The sequence below is a fragment of the Anolis sagrei genome, chromosome X, assembly GCF_037176765.1.
Source record: "Anolis sagrei isolate rAnoSag1 chromosome X, rAnoSag1.mat, whole genome shotgun sequence".
In the NCBI taxonomy this organism is placed as follows: Eukaryota; Metazoa; Chordata; class Lepidosauria; order Squamata; family Dactyloidae; genus Anolis; species Anolis sagrei.
The window spans coordinates 50548974-50567035 of NC_090034.1; the positions used below are offsets into that span (position 1 = coordinate 50548974).

At 42.3% G+C, this 18062-nt stretch overlaps 1 protein-coding gene across 1 annotated transcript in view; it reads right to left on the reverse strand.

Moving 5' to 3' along the window:
• Nucleotides 1-4052: 4052 nt before the first annotated feature.
• The window catches only part of TM6SF2 (transmembrane 6 superfamily member 2), a 38658-nt gene continuing 24648 nt past the window's right edge, over nucleotides 4053-18062 (reverse strand). The window contains exons 3-10 of the mRNA XM_060785171.2: nucleotides 14649-14746; nucleotides 14325-14428; nucleotides 12157-12239; nucleotides 11946-12070; nucleotides 11274-11375; nucleotides 10199-10291; nucleotides 6871-6990; nucleotides 4053-4593 (exon numbers count right to left, since the gene is read on the reverse strand). Of these exons, the coding sequence (XP_060641154.2) occupies nucleotides 4393-4593; nucleotides 6871-6990; nucleotides 10199-10291; nucleotides 11274-11375; nucleotides 11946-12070; nucleotides 12157-12239; nucleotides 14325-14428; nucleotides 14649-14746 (926 nt within the window). The 3' untranslated portion in view covers nucleotides 4053-4392. The remainder of the gene's footprint in view (nucleotides 4594-6870; nucleotides 6991-10198; nucleotides 10292-11273; nucleotides 11376-11945; nucleotides 12071-12156; nucleotides 12240-14324; nucleotides 14429-14648; nucleotides 14747-18062) is intronic.

Below are 18062 nucleotides of genomic sequence, written 5' to 3' on the forward strand. Positions count from 1 at the left end.
GAATATTTATTAACTAATATGTAACAATGGTATAATGTAATAATGATATTTATTATAATTCATTAATGTTCAATTATTGTTATATTTAGTAACTAAAGGGTCCTCCAAAGGCTATCCAGCCCAGCTCCTTTCAGCCATAATAATAATCATCATCACTAATTAATAACTATTATGTAATAATAATATAATATAATAATGATATTTATTATAATTTGATAATGTTTATTATTATTATTAATGAAGGAGCCCCCGGTGACGCAGTGGTTTAAACCCCTGTGCCGGCAGGACTGAAGACCGACAGGTCGCAGGTTCAAATCCAGGGAGAGCGCAGATGAGCTCCCTCTGTCAGCTCCAGCTCCTCATTGCGGGGACACGAGAGAAGCCTCCCACAAGGATGGTAAAAGATCAAAAACATCTTGGTGTCCCCTGGCCAACGTCCTTGCAGACGGCCAATTCTCAAACACCAGAAACGACTTGCAGTTTCTCAAGTCGTTCCTGACACCACAAAAAAAATATTATTATATTTAGTAAGTAAGGGGCCCTTTAAAGGCCATCCAGCCCAGCCCCTTTCGACCATAATAATTATAATAATATAATCATGTTTATTATTAAATTATAATTTTATTAGTATTTTATGTAATAACTATTATTATTTAATAAAAATGATGACATAGTTTAATAATCATCATGCATATTATGATTTGATAATATTTAATAATATTACTAAATAATCATTTAATTATAACAATTTAATAACTATTTATTATAATTTAATATTATTAAATATTTTGTAATAATGTTTAATACGCTATTTAATAATAAACTACTAATTTAATATTAATCATATTTATAATTTAATATTATTTATTATTATTATTATTATTATTATTATTAGATTTAGGAACTAAGGGGCTCTCCAAAGGTCATCCAGCCCAGCCCCTTCTGGCTACTACTACTACTACTAATATTTAATAACTGTTATTATTTCATAATAATTGTGAAATAATAATTTAATAATAATCATGTGTAAATAAAATAATAATTTGTTATTAATATTTATTATATTTAATAACTATTATTTCATATTAAAAATAATAATTTAACAATAATAAAATTTATTATAATTTAATTATTTTATTATTATATTTAATAACTATTATTATTTGATAATACTGATAAAATAATAATTTGATAATAATATTTATTACAATTTATTTATATTTAATATTATTAAATAATAATATAATAAGTAACTATTATTTTAATAACTATTATTATTTAATAATAATATAACTATTTAACAATAATGAAATTTATCATAGGGTTGTTGTAGGTTTTTTCGGGCTATATGGCCATGGCAGTGGTTCTAAACCTGGGGTCCCCAGATGTTTTTGGCCTACAACTCCCAGAAATCCCAGCCATTTCACCAGCTGTTAGAATTTCTGGGAGTTGGAGGCCAAAAACATCTGGGGACCCCAGGTTGAGAACCACTGGTCTAGAGGCATTCTCTCCTGACGTTTCGCCTGCATCTATGGCAAGCATCCTCAGAGGTAGTGACCTCACTACCTCTGAGGATGCTTGCCATAGATGCAGGCGAAACGTCAGGAGAGAATGCCTCTAGACCATGGCCATATAGCCCGAAAAAACCTATAACAACCCAGTGATTCCGGCCATGAAAGCCTTCGACAATACAAATTTATCATAATTTAATAATATTTCATAAAATTATAAAATTACAATTTCATTATTATTTTTAATATTTTATTATTATTATATTTAATAACTATTATTATTTAATAATAAAATACCAATTTATGAATGATATTTGTTATCATTTGATATTTCATAATTTTATTAAATAATGATCCTATTATTATATTTAATAATATTTTAAATAATAATATCATTAAATTACAATTTAATCATTACAATTATATTAAATTATTATTATTTAATAATATTATTAAATTATTATTTAATAATAATAATATTTATTTATACCCTGCTTTATCTCTCCTGCAGGAAGCTCAAAGCAGCTATGTATCTATTGTTGTTGCTGTTTTTGTTGTTATTATTATTATTCCCCTCTGGAGTATTTGCTCTTCTCCCAGTGACATACATGCCTTCTATTCCACCATTCACATCATTGATAAAAGGGCTTGAATAGCCTGGAAAGGCCCTTTGAGATGCCCCATTTGGATCCATATTTCCGTATTTTCATTGAGAAGGTCATTGCAGGAACTGCAATGCAGGACAGAGCTGCAGCAGGATTATTCAAAGCTGGCCAAGAAAATGCAGAAAGAGGAGGGGTGCTCTAGAGAGTCACAGAATGAGAAGGGAACCTTAAAGGCCATCCAGTCCAACCCTCTTTGGTCACGTGCCCATCCAAGCTCTTTTTATTATCACTCTAAATAGAATAAACCAGTCCATTTCTGGGACTTTATTTTCCAATTTATGCTGTGCAGGACTGTAAAATGACATCTTGGTCATTTTGATTGCAGCTTGGACTGATCTTATCCCTGGACATTGCTTTTCGGACCTTGTTTGGAACAGCAGATGCTTCCAAATCCCGTCTAGACGAAGGCACAACTCAGGGGAACATTTGCACAATTAAAACTTGTGCGCCAGCTGCGCCCGTACCTTGGGAAGTCTGACTTGGCCACGGTAGTCCACGCTCTGGTTACCTCCCGTATAGATTACTGCAACGCGCTCTACGTGGGGTTGCCCTTGAAGACTGCCCAGAAGCTTCAGATGGTCCAGCGCTCGGCAGCCAGGTTGCTAACGGGAGCGGCACTCAGGGAGCATACCACTCCTCTGTTGAGCCAGCTCCACTGGCTGCCAATCTGCTACCGGGCACAATTCAAGGTGCTGGCGTTAGCCTACAAAGCCCTAAACGGTTCCGGCCCTACCTACCTCTCCGAACGCATCTCCACCTATGAACTGACCAGGACATTAAGATCGTCTGGGGAGGCCCTGCTCTCGGTCCTGCCTGCGTCACAGGCGTGTTTGGCAGGGACGAGGGACAGGGCCTTCTCGGTGGTGGCCCCTCGGCTATGGAATGCCTTACCTGTAGACATCAGACAGGCCCCTTCGCTGTTGGCGTTCCGGAGGAAGGTTAAGACTTGGCTCTATGAACAAGCGTTCGGCTAAACAGTGCAACTGAACATAGGAAGACGGCAAAATCGAACATAGGAATGGCACAAGGATTATGAGAACGGATTCTGATTTTCATTGAGGCGTTATGATATGATAATAATTGCTTTGATTTGTCTGTTGTGTATGATGTGTTTTTAATTGCTTATGACATTGTTGTGATAATCTGTATTGTGTAAACCGCATTGAGTCGCCTGATTGGGCTGAAACATGCGGTATAGAAATAAAGCAAATAAATAAATAAATAAATACGACACAACCCATTTCAAAAACTCATATATAAACTGGTTTTAATATATTTTCTTATTTAAATAAAACAGTGGCTTGTACAACTGTCCCGAAAGGCTTCTTTCTCTTTGCCTGATCGTATTTGTTTCAATTCCCGTACAACATATATATATATATATATATATATATATATATATATATATATATATATATAAAGTGTATGTATGTTTGTTTGTTTGTTCTGCAAAGACTCTGAAATAACTTGATGGTTCTGGACCAAATGTGGTACATATATATATCCTTTGTAATTTAATCTAAATAATGATAGCAGATTTTCCACTAAAATTTGCAAAATTATTCCCGTCCCCTTATATTGTATGTGTGTTTGTATGTTCCGCAAAGGCTCCGAAATTACTCCAGGGATCTGGACCAAATGGGTATGTATATATCCTTTGTGATTCAACTTAAATAATGATGGTGGGGTTTCCACTAAACAATCAACCCTGTTTGGAGATAGGCCACCAAAACCGATGGGCATTTATGTATCAGACACAACCACAAGATGTCAGTATAGAGACGGAAAGGCTATGTCAGAAGAATGGAAGAGGGCTAGAACGTTGCCATTGAGACATTCTAAAAGAGGGCTGGGCAAAGATGAAAGCGACCTGGAGAAGGGAGAAAGAAGTCTTTTATGATGACACAACGCAGGCAATAATTCAGTTCTTAGCAGGTTGATTATGAACCTGAGAGCAGGGAATTGATGCATGTTTTGTGGCAAGACATTGTGATGTAGCGGTTGGAAGGTCGGACTCGTAGACCTGGGTTCGAATCTCGGCTCGGTCTGGTCGAGTCACACTTAGGAAGGCTAAGTGGAACAAATTTCACTGAGAAAACCCACAATGCCAAAACGACAATGTTGGCACTTCCCTCTCCACCTTTCAACCAGTTTCAAATCTGCTGTGGAGTGGTCCTGGAACCTTTGGCAAAGACATCAACCATCAAAGAATAAGGTCATTGAGTCTTCTTGTCTTCGACTGAGGAAACGGCACGGCCAAAGAAGGCCGGGTTCTTTAGGCAGCGGTAGGCCAGAAGGTGAGGCCCCAAGGTATAGATAACATTGGAGAGCAGAGCCGTCCACCAAGCCGTTTCCGGCATGCGATAGGGAAAAGGAGTGCGCGGGTGGAGGGAACCCCCAATGTGGGCAAACTGGGCCTGCAAAACAAGAGAGAGAGAGAGATAGGATGGGTGACACTATTGAAGTCGAGCACCCCCCCCCCCACCCCAAAATAAGGGATAGTGACTTATAGTTCTGCAAAGGGCAAGGGCACCAGACTGCACAGTAGGGGTTAAGTCTTGGTCACATGGCCAAGGCACTAACAACAACAAGGACCCCACGAGGCTTTTGGGGAACGGCTGGATCTTGGGACTTCTGCCCTTCATGAGAGTTGTAGTTTCCCAAGGACCAGCTTCGATCCCAGCGTGGCAGAATTCCACCCAATGGCTCAGTGGGAAAACAACAGACTTTCCTTTTGGGCTTTAAGAGCTCTGCCTAATGTTTTGGACTCGCAAGGACATCTTTCCCGCTCATGGATTTCCCTCAAAATGAACTATGGACTCATATTGCTTGAAAATAATTTCTTTATTCAATTTCTTTGGCAGGGTGGGATGGGGAAAGAGATATTTGATATGAATTTCTGTGGATTTCTGTATTCCCCCATGTATTTTCCTTATTCTTGCCCTGACACCCAAACCTATCACTCCTTCCCCCTCCCCTTGGGTAAATCAATCCAGGAAGCAGCCAGCTATTGAAAGGGCAATCAGGGGCAACAAAAGAAACTCATATCCCAGGACTCTGGCGAGGACAATAAGACCTGGAATCCCTATGTGGGACCCGGATTGAGGCCATCAGACTGGGATCTCCTTCTGCAGACTTTTGGCCATTTCACAATAGGAGCGAGACGCCCCTCAGAAGGCCGCCTTCCCAATTTTGTTTACTTCATTCAAAACCGGACATTTCCCCAGCCTCCCCTTTTGTGCCTTATCTGATTGTGGCAGGAAGGCCAGGATGAAAGTAATCAAGGATCATCGCAACTCCACTCAAGGACAATAGACTGGGCATCGCACCCATTGATTCATTTGCCGGCTCATTGTTTCTGTTTTCATCCCGCCTCCCTCCTCCTGATTTGTCAAGGCGCTGAAGCAGGGAAAGCTCTCCCATTGGCTCCTGTGCAGCGGAGGAGCTCTGTGATTGGCCCTGACGCAGGGAGGGCGGCTGCGCCTCCTCCCAGCTGGAATCCCATCAGCCAATCACCTGCAAGCCGGGCAGAGGGCAGAGGGCGGGAGTTTTGGAACTTTCAAACCTGGAAATTCCTATAAAAATGTCTCTGATCTCTGTACTGGTATGCTTGCATGTGAATTATCACTGCATTGCATCCGCTTCAGCTGAATCGCTCATTAAACCTCGATGTCTCTTCTTCGCTTTGGCAAGAGTCTCATTTCAATTTTTAATATTAATAAAAAATTGCTGGAATCAGGCTTCTCTGAAGGCTCGCCAAAGTAGCGTTCCCTCTTTGGTGGGAACTAAGGGTCCTCTCCCCTTGGAGTTGACCCTCCAAAAGTTCCCATTGACTTGACTGTCAGTCAGATAAGCTGTATTAGTTAGAAATGCCCTCCATGTGGTTTACTGCGTATATGAAAAATTCTTCTTTCTGAACTTGTGGTCACTAAAATAAAGCCTTCAAAGTATTCTGGAAGAAACAGAAATATCTGGTGTCTCATTAAAAGATAAGGTTGAAAAGCCGCACAGTATTTTACTCTGCTAATGAGCAAGCTGCTGATATAGACTTTGCTGATGATTGATTGTGTTGATTTTGTTTGCCTTGGAACATTCCATACAAGTGCAGTGTTACGGTAGCGGTAATTTGGGAGTTATGAATTACATGCTGACCTGGCTTGGAAACAGTAATGTGGAAGTGAAAAAGGCCAATGTGATTCTAGGTTCAAATTTTGAACATCTGGATTTGAAATAGCCCATACAAAAGGGATCTAGGAGTCTTAGTGAACGACAAACTGAATGTGAGTCAAGAGTGTAATGATGCAGCTAAAAAGGCCAATATGATTCTAGGTTAATGTATGGAGATCTGGCTTGGAAACAATCCATGTGAAAGGGATCTAGGAGTCTTAGTGGACCGCAAGCTGAACGTGAGGCAACAGAGTGATCCAGCAACTTAAAAAGCCAATATGATTCTAAGCTGCATGTGGGGACATGAGAGAAGCCTCCCACAAGGATGATAAAAACGTCAAATCATCCGGGCGTCCCATGGGCAACGTCCTTGCAGACGGCCTATTCTCTCATACCAGAAGCGACTTGCAGTTTCTCAAGTCACTCCTGACACGACAAATAAATAAATAAACAAACAGGAATATAGTCTCTAGAAATCAAGGCAAGGCCAGCAAAGTCAATGATTTTAGAAGATTCGGCAACCTCACCTGGGCAATGGCACCGGCGCAAACCAAAGCACAATCCGGCATCCATGTTGAACCAGGGAACAGTAACCCATAGATACAGACGCAGAAATACGGCAGGCCATAAAAGAGGAACACCAGCATCTAGGAGAGAAGAAGGCAAATAGACGGTGACAGGCAGCAAAGCCATGGGGTTCTCAGAGCGATCCTATTGTTATCAAGAAATCAATAACACTATGTAACAAAATTTGGGGTAAAAAAATCTGTTCCTGGTTTGAAAGTATTACTTCCTGTTCAATTGTGCAGTGCTAAATTTGAAAGTAGTTATTCTATTTCGGAAATTTTGTTTTTGTGGCTGCCACAAACTATACTGTATTGGTTGAAAAACTAGAGCAAAATGTGCAACAGGAGGTCCTACTAAAACAAAGTTTTTGCAGCTCAATAAACCTTTTCCATGTTTTCAAGATAGAGCCAATTAGGAAATGAAATGTATAACCCAGGAACAAAAATCGTGTTACATAGGATCTTAGTTGGGTCTCAGCCCCAGCCCAACCCCAAACATTCCTGGGAGGATTAAACTGGCGGGTTTACCAGGCCATAGGCAGTGCCCATTCAAAGAACACAATGTCCCCACATCCCTTGTAGAGGGGAGAAGACTCACATATATACACAAAAACTGGTGTACAACCTTAGACATATTCCCAGGCACCCAAAGAAACTTGATATAAAATACGTTTAGGATATAATAATAATACAATAAACTTTATTTATACCCTGCCACCATCTCCCCCAACGGGGACTTGGGGCGGCTTACATGAGGCCAGGTCCAAATAACAAACTACAATAAAATAAAATACAAATTACAATAATATAATAAACAACATCACATTAAAGTACAAAACATATAAGCATAATAAACAATATACACAAAACATGGGGGGGGGGAAGCAGTAATCCAAACATAATGACAGTGAGCGGGCCGCATGTACATTAAATGATTTAAAAAACTCAGGGTGAGATAAAGGAGCAGAATTATTTGTAAGGGAGAACACGTGGAGAGACAGGGTAATAGACAGACCATCGTACAAGGGGGCGAGGTGTACTCCTAGGACAAGAACGTTGAGGAGAGCAATAGAATAAGATTAAGTGACTACTCTCCAAAAGCGCAACGACAGAGCCAGGTCTTGAGATTCTTTTTAAAGGTTTCTAAGGTAGGGAAACTGGACATCAAGGAAGCTATAACACCTATCGTTTTGTGATTCTGAGGCACAAAAGAGGCAGACACAGCAACAAACCTTTAATTTTGAACCCCACCAATCCCAGCTGTCTGCTGGAGTTCTGCCTGTGATTGTGTTTCAAGATCAAGGTACTTTGGATGTGGGGAATGATTTCAATGAGGGTCAAGATGGCAATGGTTTAGTCAATGATATTAATGCAGAGTATGACATAGAGACACCGGTTCAAAGCGTAGTTTCCCATGAGAATGTTCCTACAGGTAATAGAGATGAGAGTTTACTCCCTGAATTGCTCCCAGAGAGTTCCCAGGATTTGGGGCTTAAAAACAACTTGGCACCTGCAGGGACTAATGAGCGTATAGACAGGCGGGTGGAAATTAGCCAAAACAGACAGGTCGACCAAGGCCTTCAGCATTCTGCCAGGCTTCGACAGATAAGGATGAGAGGCATTCAGGGAAAACGAAACTAATTCCTGAGTGCTTGGAATGACTTAATGTGAGGATATAAAGTTCCACGCATGGGAAATATAGTCAGATGAAGCATCGTTTCAGATTCCTGCTAAGTTCTTGCTTCTGTCTCATGAAAGACTTGCTTGGAAGATTCATGTTTAAGGATTTCTTGCTGTATGGTTTGAATGTTTCAACTGACCACCTTCATTAGCATTTGAAGGCCTGGCTGAGCCTGGGAAAATCTTTTGTTGAGAGGTGTTAAGATGTGCCTGGTTGTTTCCTCTCTGCTGTTTTGCTGTTGTAATTTTAGAGTTTTTTAATACTGGTAGCCAGATTTTGTTCATTTTCATGGTCTCTTCCTTTCTGTTGAAATTGTCCACATGCTTGTGGATTTCAGTGGCTTCTCTATGTAGTCTGACATGGTGGTTGTTGGTGTGGTTCAGCATTTCTGTGTTCTCAAATAAAATGCTGTTTCCAGGTTGGTTCATCAGGTGCTCTGCTATGGCTGACTTCTCTGGTTGAAGTAGTCTGCAGTGCCTTTCATGTTCCTTGATTCGTGTTTGGGCAATGCTGCGTTTGGTGTTCCCTATGTAGACTTGTCCACAGCTGCATGGTATACGGTAGACTCCTGCAGAGGTGAGAGGATCCCTCTTGTCCTTTGCTGAATGCAGCATTTGTTGGATTTTCTTGGTGGGTTTGTAGATTGTTTGTATGTTGTGTTTCCTCATCAGCTTCCCTATGCGATCAGTGGTTCCCTTGATGTATGGCAGGAACACTTTTCCTCTGGGTGGATCATCATCTTTACTCTTGTGGCTCGTTCTTGGTCTTGCAGCTCTTCTGATGTCTGAGGTGGAGTATCCATGGCCTGGAGAGCCCAGTTGAGGTGGTTCAGTTCATCTTGGAGGAGGTGGGGTTCGCAGATTCTTTTTGCACTATCTGCCAAGGCTTTAATGGTACTTCTTTTTTGACTTGGGTGATGGTTGGAGTTTTTATGTAGGTATCTATCTCTGTGTGTGGGTTTTCTGTAGACGGTGTGACCCAATTGTTGATCTGGTTTGCGGATAACTAGGACATCTAGAAAAGGCAGTCTTCCTTCATTTTCTTTTTCCATGGTGAATTGGATTTTGGGTGGATGCTGTTAAGATGGTCCAGGAACCTGTTGAGTTCTTCTTCTTGTTTTCCTACTCAATGTGTGGTGTTTTAAAACCAGAGGGTTATTCCTGTTCTGGAGTACAACACTGTCCTCTGTTCCTCCCCGTCCGGTGATGTCAGGAAGAAGTTTCAGCCAATGAGAAGGTAGATTCTAGGAAGCATGTCTCCTGACCAACCAGAGGATGGTGTGGGAGGTCCAAATAGCTGCCAAACTTTATAAAAACGTGCTGCACTTTTCTGTATGGGTTATGACAGTTCTTTGCTTGATTATGCTGTTCTGTCATCCATCTGGCCAGTTGAATAAACCTCTACTATTGCCTTCAAACTCGATCATGTTTTTTCTGGCTTTCAAAATAGCATGGTGTGCCCGGGAAAGGACCTATACTGCCCTCTGGTGGCAGTTAGATAATTTCAGTAACAAACATGGTCTGCTGACCATACAAGGACTTCACATTCCTAGAGGTTGAAAGTAACAGCCATTTCTTTATATACATTGTTTTACATTCATGGACTCACCTGGACTTTGGGGTAAGCCACAGGGTCCCGCAGGTAGGGCTCTTGCTGGTAGATGTAGTCGAAGCACGTCTCCCAGGGGCAATCCAGCACCACCTACAGAAAGAGCAAAGCTTTTGCTAACAGAAGTTTCCCTCTTATTTTTCAAAAACTAGCCAAGAACATTAAGAGTCCCCCTCTACGCAATACACAAAAATATCAAGCTTTCCACATTCAAAAAGGCACCCAGATATTTCAGCTTGTTTTAGGGATTTTGAGGGGGGTGGAAATGGTTGAAAGTTGAAGTTCGGATCTCTTTAGATTCCATTTTAGCAAGGGAGGAGAATAATGAGGAGGAGGGGGAAAAAAGAGGACAAGAAAAAGGAAGAAGGAAGAAGGTAGAGGAAGAGAAAGAAGATGAAGATAAGGAAGAAGGAGGATGAAGAGAAAAGATGAGAAGGCAAAGACAAGGAAGAGAAGGAGGAAGAAGAAGAAGAGGGGAGAAAGAGGAAGAAAAAAGAAAGAAGAGGAGGAAGAAGATAAAGGAGGATAAGATGAAGGCAAAGACGAAAGCAAGAAGGAGGAGGAGAAGGAGATGATGAAGAAGAAGAGGAGAAAGGAAGAGGAGAAAATTAAGACAAAGGCATGGAAGAGCAGGAGGAAGGAGAAGAAGAGGAGAAAGAGGAAGAGAAGAAGAAAGAAGAGGAGGAAGAAGATAAAGAAGGAGAAAGAAGAAGAAGAAGGCAAAACAAAGGTGAGGGAAGATGAAGAAAAGGAGAAAGAGAAAGAAGAGAAAAAGGCAGAAGAAGGAAGAGGAGAAAGGAGAAGAGGAGGAGGAAGAGGAAGATGATAAAGAAGGAGGAGTAGAAAGAGAAAAAGAAGAAAGGAAGAGAAGGAGGAAGTGGTAGGGAAAGAAGAAGGGAAAGATAAATAGAAGGAGGACGAGAAGGAGGAGGAAGGCTCTTCTAAAGTCTGAACGAAAACACACGGGAGCATTAGGGGAAGGGCATGGCTCAGAAACAAAAGGTCCCTCGTTCAATCCTCGGAAGGGCATATTACACTGGTTTGACCTGCAATAAGAAGGCATTATATTGCTCACCAGTCCTCGGAAAAGTGTGAAGGCCACGGCGAAAAGCAGGAAGGCCACCAATCCCAAATCCAGAGGGCGCTGGATCAAGGTTTTGCCCTGCTCCTGGGCAATCTTTGTACCACAGAGAAGGAAAAAAGCAGGAAAAGAGGGGGGAAGAAAACAAGGAATGAAAACTTAACATAGCAAAGGGGACCTCCCATCCAAGCCCAATCTATCTAGAGAGCGAACCGGTTGGACTCCAAGTTGACTCTCCTTGAAGCGTAAGGATCCAAGAGAGCCTGTGTAACCAAGAAGAGTCTAACTGAGGTCCAACTTCTGAAGCAAAGCAGTAGGGGAAGGCCACCACTTCCACATTTGTATTGACATATACAGCGACATAGGTATACGAACAAGAGACATCGGCAAGAGATGTACAGCAAGGGAGTTTGCTTGGCAAGGGAAAGAACGAGCGTCTCCTGTTTTCTTTTATCATCAGCCAGGGACAAAAATGAACAATACAACTCTTGTCATGAATATTACATGGTCACAACTCATAAGTAATGCATAACCACTCACTTAATCATTCTGCAGGTGTATGACCACATGTCCATTAGAACTGTATTTTTACACAATATAATTACTGTCAATGCGTTCCTGTCTAACAATGCATTCTCTATCTAACAGGACCCTCATTCACGGTACCTGATCTGCTGTCATTAAGGTTGGGTTCTTGGGGTGGGCAAAGATCCGCATGGCGGCCCAAATAGGGATGAGAAGGTAGGGAATGTTGAGCAAGAAGGCCGGTCGGATCTCCGAGCCATATTTCCCTGCAAAGAGACAGTGTGCCAGGATTATCACATGCATGGCTTTGGACTGGAGCTTCTGAATCCATTCCTAGGGAACAAAGACTCACCAATTGCATTGCCCGGTAAGAAAACGATGAGGCTCATGGTGAGAGACCCGATCCAGTAGAGGCCGATGTTTCGGTAACTTTTCCTAGAGGGGAAAGTCAGGGTCATGTCCATTAGGAGGAACTCAAGGAGGACTTGATGTTGTTCTTACCCTCTGTTATTTGTTCTCTCTCCCTCTGATGTAGCTTTTTTGGTAGAGACGGCTTTATAGCCCTTGAGGCCTTTTCGGAAGGCAAAGGAAGAGACACCGCTGTAGAATTACAGGCAGTCTTCCAGCTACGAACAAGATCAGTTTTCTAGATTTGCTTGTCAGTTGCACTTGTATCTAAGCCCCCTTCCACACACCTGAATACAATACACTCCAGGTAGGAAAGGCAAGTGAGGGCCTTTCCATACAGCCATATACCAGAATGTCAAGGCAGAAAATTCCACATTATTTGAGTGTGGACTCAGATAACCCAGCTCAAAGCAGATATTATGGGATTTTCTACCTTGATATTCTGAGTTATAGGACTGTATGGAGGGAAGGAAACAAAGAGGAAGAGAAGGAAGAAAGCAGAGAAAGAAGGGAAATAAGGAGGGGAATGAAGGAAAGAGATAGAAAAGGAAGGAAGGAGAGAAAGAAAGAAAAGAGGGAAGAAAGGAAGAAAAGAGGGGGAGGGAGGGAGGGAAGGAAGGAAGGAGAACAAGAAAGGAGAAAAAGGGAGGGAAGGTTGGCCACATAAATGTCTGGCGGGTGCAGCTAGTATGTGTATGTATGTGTGTGTGTACACACACACAAATACAAATACACACACACATCCATACTACCCTCTTGTGGTTGCATCTGAGCATGCATACATACATACTTAGAGGAAGTAGCTAATTTTTTCTATCTATATACTTGTAGCTGGATCCAAGCAATGCATTAACTAGTGGCTTTTCTTTTCAATCTATATACTGCCCTCTTTTGGCTGCACCTGAGGACTGCATACAATCATATCTGGAAGCCAGTATCTAATCCTTTCTATTTATATACTGCCTTCTTGTGGTTGCCTCTGAGCATTGCATACATTCATATTTAGAAGCAAGTAGCTAATCCTTTCAATTTATATACTGCCTTCTTGTGGCTGCTGAGCACTATTATTTATTTGTCGTGTCAGGGCAACCAGTCAATTGTATTAAATTTCTAACAGAACAAAACAAACAAACAGGCAAAATACAAAATTTGAGAGTTTGGTAGTTGATTAAATGTCCTTTGACCAGTATCTGGCCACTTGGAGTGCTTCTGGTGTTTCTGCAAGGAGGTCCTCCATTGTGCATGTGGCAGGGCTCAGGGTGCATTGCAGCAGGTGGTCTGTGGGTTGCTCTTCTCCACACTCACATGTCGTGGATTCCACTTTGTGGCCCCATTTCTTGAGGTTGGCTCTGCATCTCGTGGTGCCAGAGCACAGTCTGTTCAGTGCCTTCCAAGTTGCCCAGTCTGGTGAGCACTACATACATATATATCTGAGGCTAGAAGCTAATCCATATATATCCCTCTTGTGGCTGCATCTGAGCACTGCATACATATATATCTAGACGAGTCATTTATCCTTTCTATCTATATACTGCCTTGTGTCTGGATCTGAGCAGTGCATACAGATATATCTAGACTAGTAGCTTATCCTTTCTATCTCTATACCACCCTCTTGTGGTTGCTTCTGAGTGCTGCACACATACATGCCCATTTCTTCATTTTAATTTTTAAGTTGAAATCCTACCAGTATTTTAAGTTAGGTCATAAAAGGTATGTGTAGCCATATCTGGTCCACATCCATCAAGCCGTATAGGAGTCGTACATACATACTTTCTGATAGATAGATTATTTATTTATTTATTTATTTATTTATGACATTTATATGCCGCCCTTCTCACCCCACCTCAGAGCAGCTTACAAGATATGGATATATATATATATATATATATATATATATATATATATATATATAATCAGCATAGTACAATATCAGTATTATATATTACTACATTATACTATACCATTATATTAGTAATATTACATGTAATATAAAATATATAATTATAATATCATATTATTATTATTATTATATTGTATTACAGTATAATATTATAAATTATAATGTAATTAGATAGACAGATGGATAGATAGATATCCATAACAAAGTCATACCTTTTATGGATGGCTATGATCATAGAGATATAAAGGCCGTAATGGATGATGGCGTCCCAGTAGCAAATCATAATTCCATAAGCGGTGGTAAGGTACGGCTCGCCCTTTAAAAAGAAAGGAAAAGACACTGGAAAGCGTTGAAGCTTCAGCATTTGGAGAAGGAGGAGGAGAGATGGGCTTTTGTCGGGAGGGCTTGGATCGTGTCTTCTGAAGGGGTTGACTAGATGGCCTCTTGGGGTCCTTTCCAACTCTTGTTTTACTTTTAAGGGAGTTCTTAATGGCACACGGGAGTTGTAGTCCTCCCCAAAAAACACTGACACGAACCTCTCTCATGTAGAATCCTATAAAGTTGTCCATGAACCTGTCTTCCTCCAAGGCGATGATGGCGTCAACCCCCGAAGAGAAGGAGAAAACCATAAATACTGAAAGAAGTGAGAAAGCAAAGTAAGACAGAAAGCCATCTTTCCATCTCTACTATCTAATCTATCTTTTCTATCTATTTCTATCTCACATCGACAGGGGCGGCTTGTCCATTACGCGAAGTAAGCGGTCGCAGAACACTTTTTTTTGCCAGGGGCGCAGAGGCGCCTCTGTAAATGCCCCTTGACTGCCACTTGAGGAGCGCCCCCTCAGCTCACAACAACCCTAGCAGTCCAGGGGGAGCCTCTGCTTTCTTGCCTCGCTGCTGGGTGATCCTCTTCCCAAAGGGGCTGGGCCCTTGAGCCTCGCCTAGCCCCTCTCGTTCCTGCTCCACCCGGCCACAGGGTGCACTAGCAGAGCCGGCACTCAGTCGTTATCCACGTTTGATCCCTTCCCCATAACCGGCTCCCTTTCCCGATCCCCCGGCGCTCCACCCGCCTCCTCTCCTCTCCCCAATCCATGGGTGGGCCAAGGGGCAGAGCCGCCGTGCCTGGCCCACTCCGGGTCCGGAGGCGTGTCTGAAGCCCCCAGCGTGCGCACCAAAAGTCACCTCTTCTCCTGACTTTCTCTTCAGCCATTGGGACCAAGAGAGAGAGAGAGAGAGAGCCCCTCCGGCTGGAGGTATCTCCCACCTCCGCTCCCTCCTTTGTTTTTGCGCCTACCTTCAGGAAAGGTGGGCATCTCCACCTCTCTCTCTCTCTCTCTCTTGGTCCCAATGGCTGAGGAGAAAGTCAGGAGAAGAGGTGACTTTTGGTGCACACGCCGGGGTCTTCAGGCACGCCTCCGGACCCAAAGTGGGTCAGGCAAGGGAGCAAGTGCGGCAAGTGTAGTTACTGGGATGTATAGTTCACCTACAATCAAAGAGCATTCTGAACTCCACCAATGATGGAATTGAACCAAATATATCACACAGAACTCCCACGATGAACAGAAAATATATATCAATGTTTGGTTGGGGGGGGGGGGGGCGCCAAAATACTGTTTGCTTACCGTTGAAAATTACCTAGGGCCGCCTCTGCATATCGATCATCTCTTTCTATAGTATCACTTATCCACCTGCCAGTTTATCTATCTCTATCTATTAGACTTGGTTGATCCAAAAAAATGGTTCAAAACTTGTTTCCGATGGTGGTTCGATTCTAAAGTCAATTCCGATCTTCACAGGAAAAAAATTCAAAAAATTTCGAAACTTCCGAGACTTCTGAATCATTTTGTTAATGGCTTGAAAATGTTATTTCCTGTTTCATTGGGTGGTCTTTACTTTGAAAGTAGTTGTTCCACTCCAGAAACTTTGTTTGTGTGGCACAAACTGTGTTAAATTGGTGGAGAAAAGAAATCATAGTACAGTGCTCCCTCACTTCTCACTTCTCGGGGGTGTTCCTTTGGCTCTGCCCTCCCGTGACTCGGAGCGCTTGTGCAGCTGCTCCTCCCGGCCCATGCGCCTACCTGCCTCCCTGGTCTATGGAGCCACGCAAGCAGCAGTAGGCAGGCCTTCCCCGCTGCGACTCAGGCCACCAGCCACAAGGGAAAAGCGGAGAAGTTAATTCCTTCCTTCTCCAGTTCCCCCCCTCTTCTTCTCCCTCGAAAGGCTCAAGCCGAGTGAGAGGGACAAGAAGATGGGCAAAACCGGAGAAGGAAGGAATAAAATAACCTTGGGAGAAATCCGAACATTATGGAATATTTCGGAGGGGGGGGGGGAGGGGGAAAAGGCAAGTGGTTCAATTTCGGATTTGCCCCTCCCACCTTTCTCGCATGGTTCAAAACTGCTTCGGAAGGCAAAAGTCGGAAGTTTTTTTTACGACTTTTAGGTTCTTCGAAATGAACCTATCAAACCCTGCTATCTATCTATCCATCTACCGTATATTCTGGCATATAAGACTACTTTTTAACCCAAGAAAATCTTCTCAAAAGTCAGGGGTCGTCTTATACGAGGGAGTAGTCTTATACGCGAGAGTTGTCTTATACACTGGAGTAGCCTTATGCATGGGAGTCTTCTTATATTCAGGAGCAGTCTTATACGATGGGAGTCATCTTATAGAGCAGGTGCTGAAACTTTCAATCCGGATTGGAGAATTTGTGGCTGCAGCATATTGTGGGGGGAGCTCAAAAATGGCAGTGGCCGCATCCCTGCCGTATGTAGCGACTGTATGAAAGCACTAAGCACCGGGACTTTATGAAAGCATTAAGCACCGGGATTGTGGCGCAGCTGGCTGAGTGTCAGCTGCAGTAAGATCACTCTGACCAAAAGGTCATGAGTTCGAAGCCATCCCGGGTTGGAGTGGGTTTCCAACCAATTGTGTAGCCTGTTGTTGACCTTTGCAACCCGAAAGACAGTTGCATCTGTCAAGTAGGAAAATTAGGTACCACCTTAAAGTGTGGGGAGGCTAAATTAACTAATTTATGAGGCCATAAAAATGACTCCAGCAAGCACTCCAGCAAAAAGCATGAAAGCGACAGCTCCCCTGGCAGCCAGAAAAAAAAAGTTAAATAGCCTCTGTCTATGTCTGTATATGTTGTATGTCAAAATTGGCATTGGGTTGTTTTAGGGTTTTTCGGGCTATATGGCCATGGTCTAGAAGCATTCTCTCCTGACGTTTCGCCTGCATCTATGGCAAGCATCCTCAGAGGTAGTGAATGTTTGCCATATATGTGTAAATAAATAAAAGCTGTAAATAAATAAATAAATAATAAATTAAGAGTGATGCTGTACAACTATGGTAGAAGAAAATCCATTCATCAGGATTCGTGGACTTAATGCGGTCCTGCTGGTGGGATGAAGGGGCGCCTCACCGGGAAGGTGTAAGTGAAGAGCGGAGCAAGCTGCAGGTGTCTGGGGCGCCCGGCGTATGGAAAAAAGAGATAGAGTGGCTCTGGGCCCAGAAAAACACACCTCTTTTACCTGTCTGACCCACCCTTGTATCCTATTGCCGTACCTCCTCCTCTGCCTCTCAGATCTCACTCCTGAAGACTGCAGTGAAGCGGTGCGGGTGCGCATGTGCGAGATCTGAGAGGCAGAGAAGGAGGTACAGTCATAGGAAAATTACCATATTGAAATCAAATCTGATGCTTTAAAAATTTTTATTTGGTGTGCATTGGAAGAGGGGTAGTCTTATACGGCAAGTGTATCCCAAACTCTATATTTTAACTGGAAAAGTTGGAGGTCGTCTTATACGCCCAGTCGTCTTATATGCGGGTATTTCTTTCGTATCTCTATCTCTATCTATCTATCTATCTCTATTTCTATAGCATATCTTATCTATCCATCTTTCTATTTCTATTTCTAGTTATTACTTTTCATAGTATCTCTTATCTATCTCC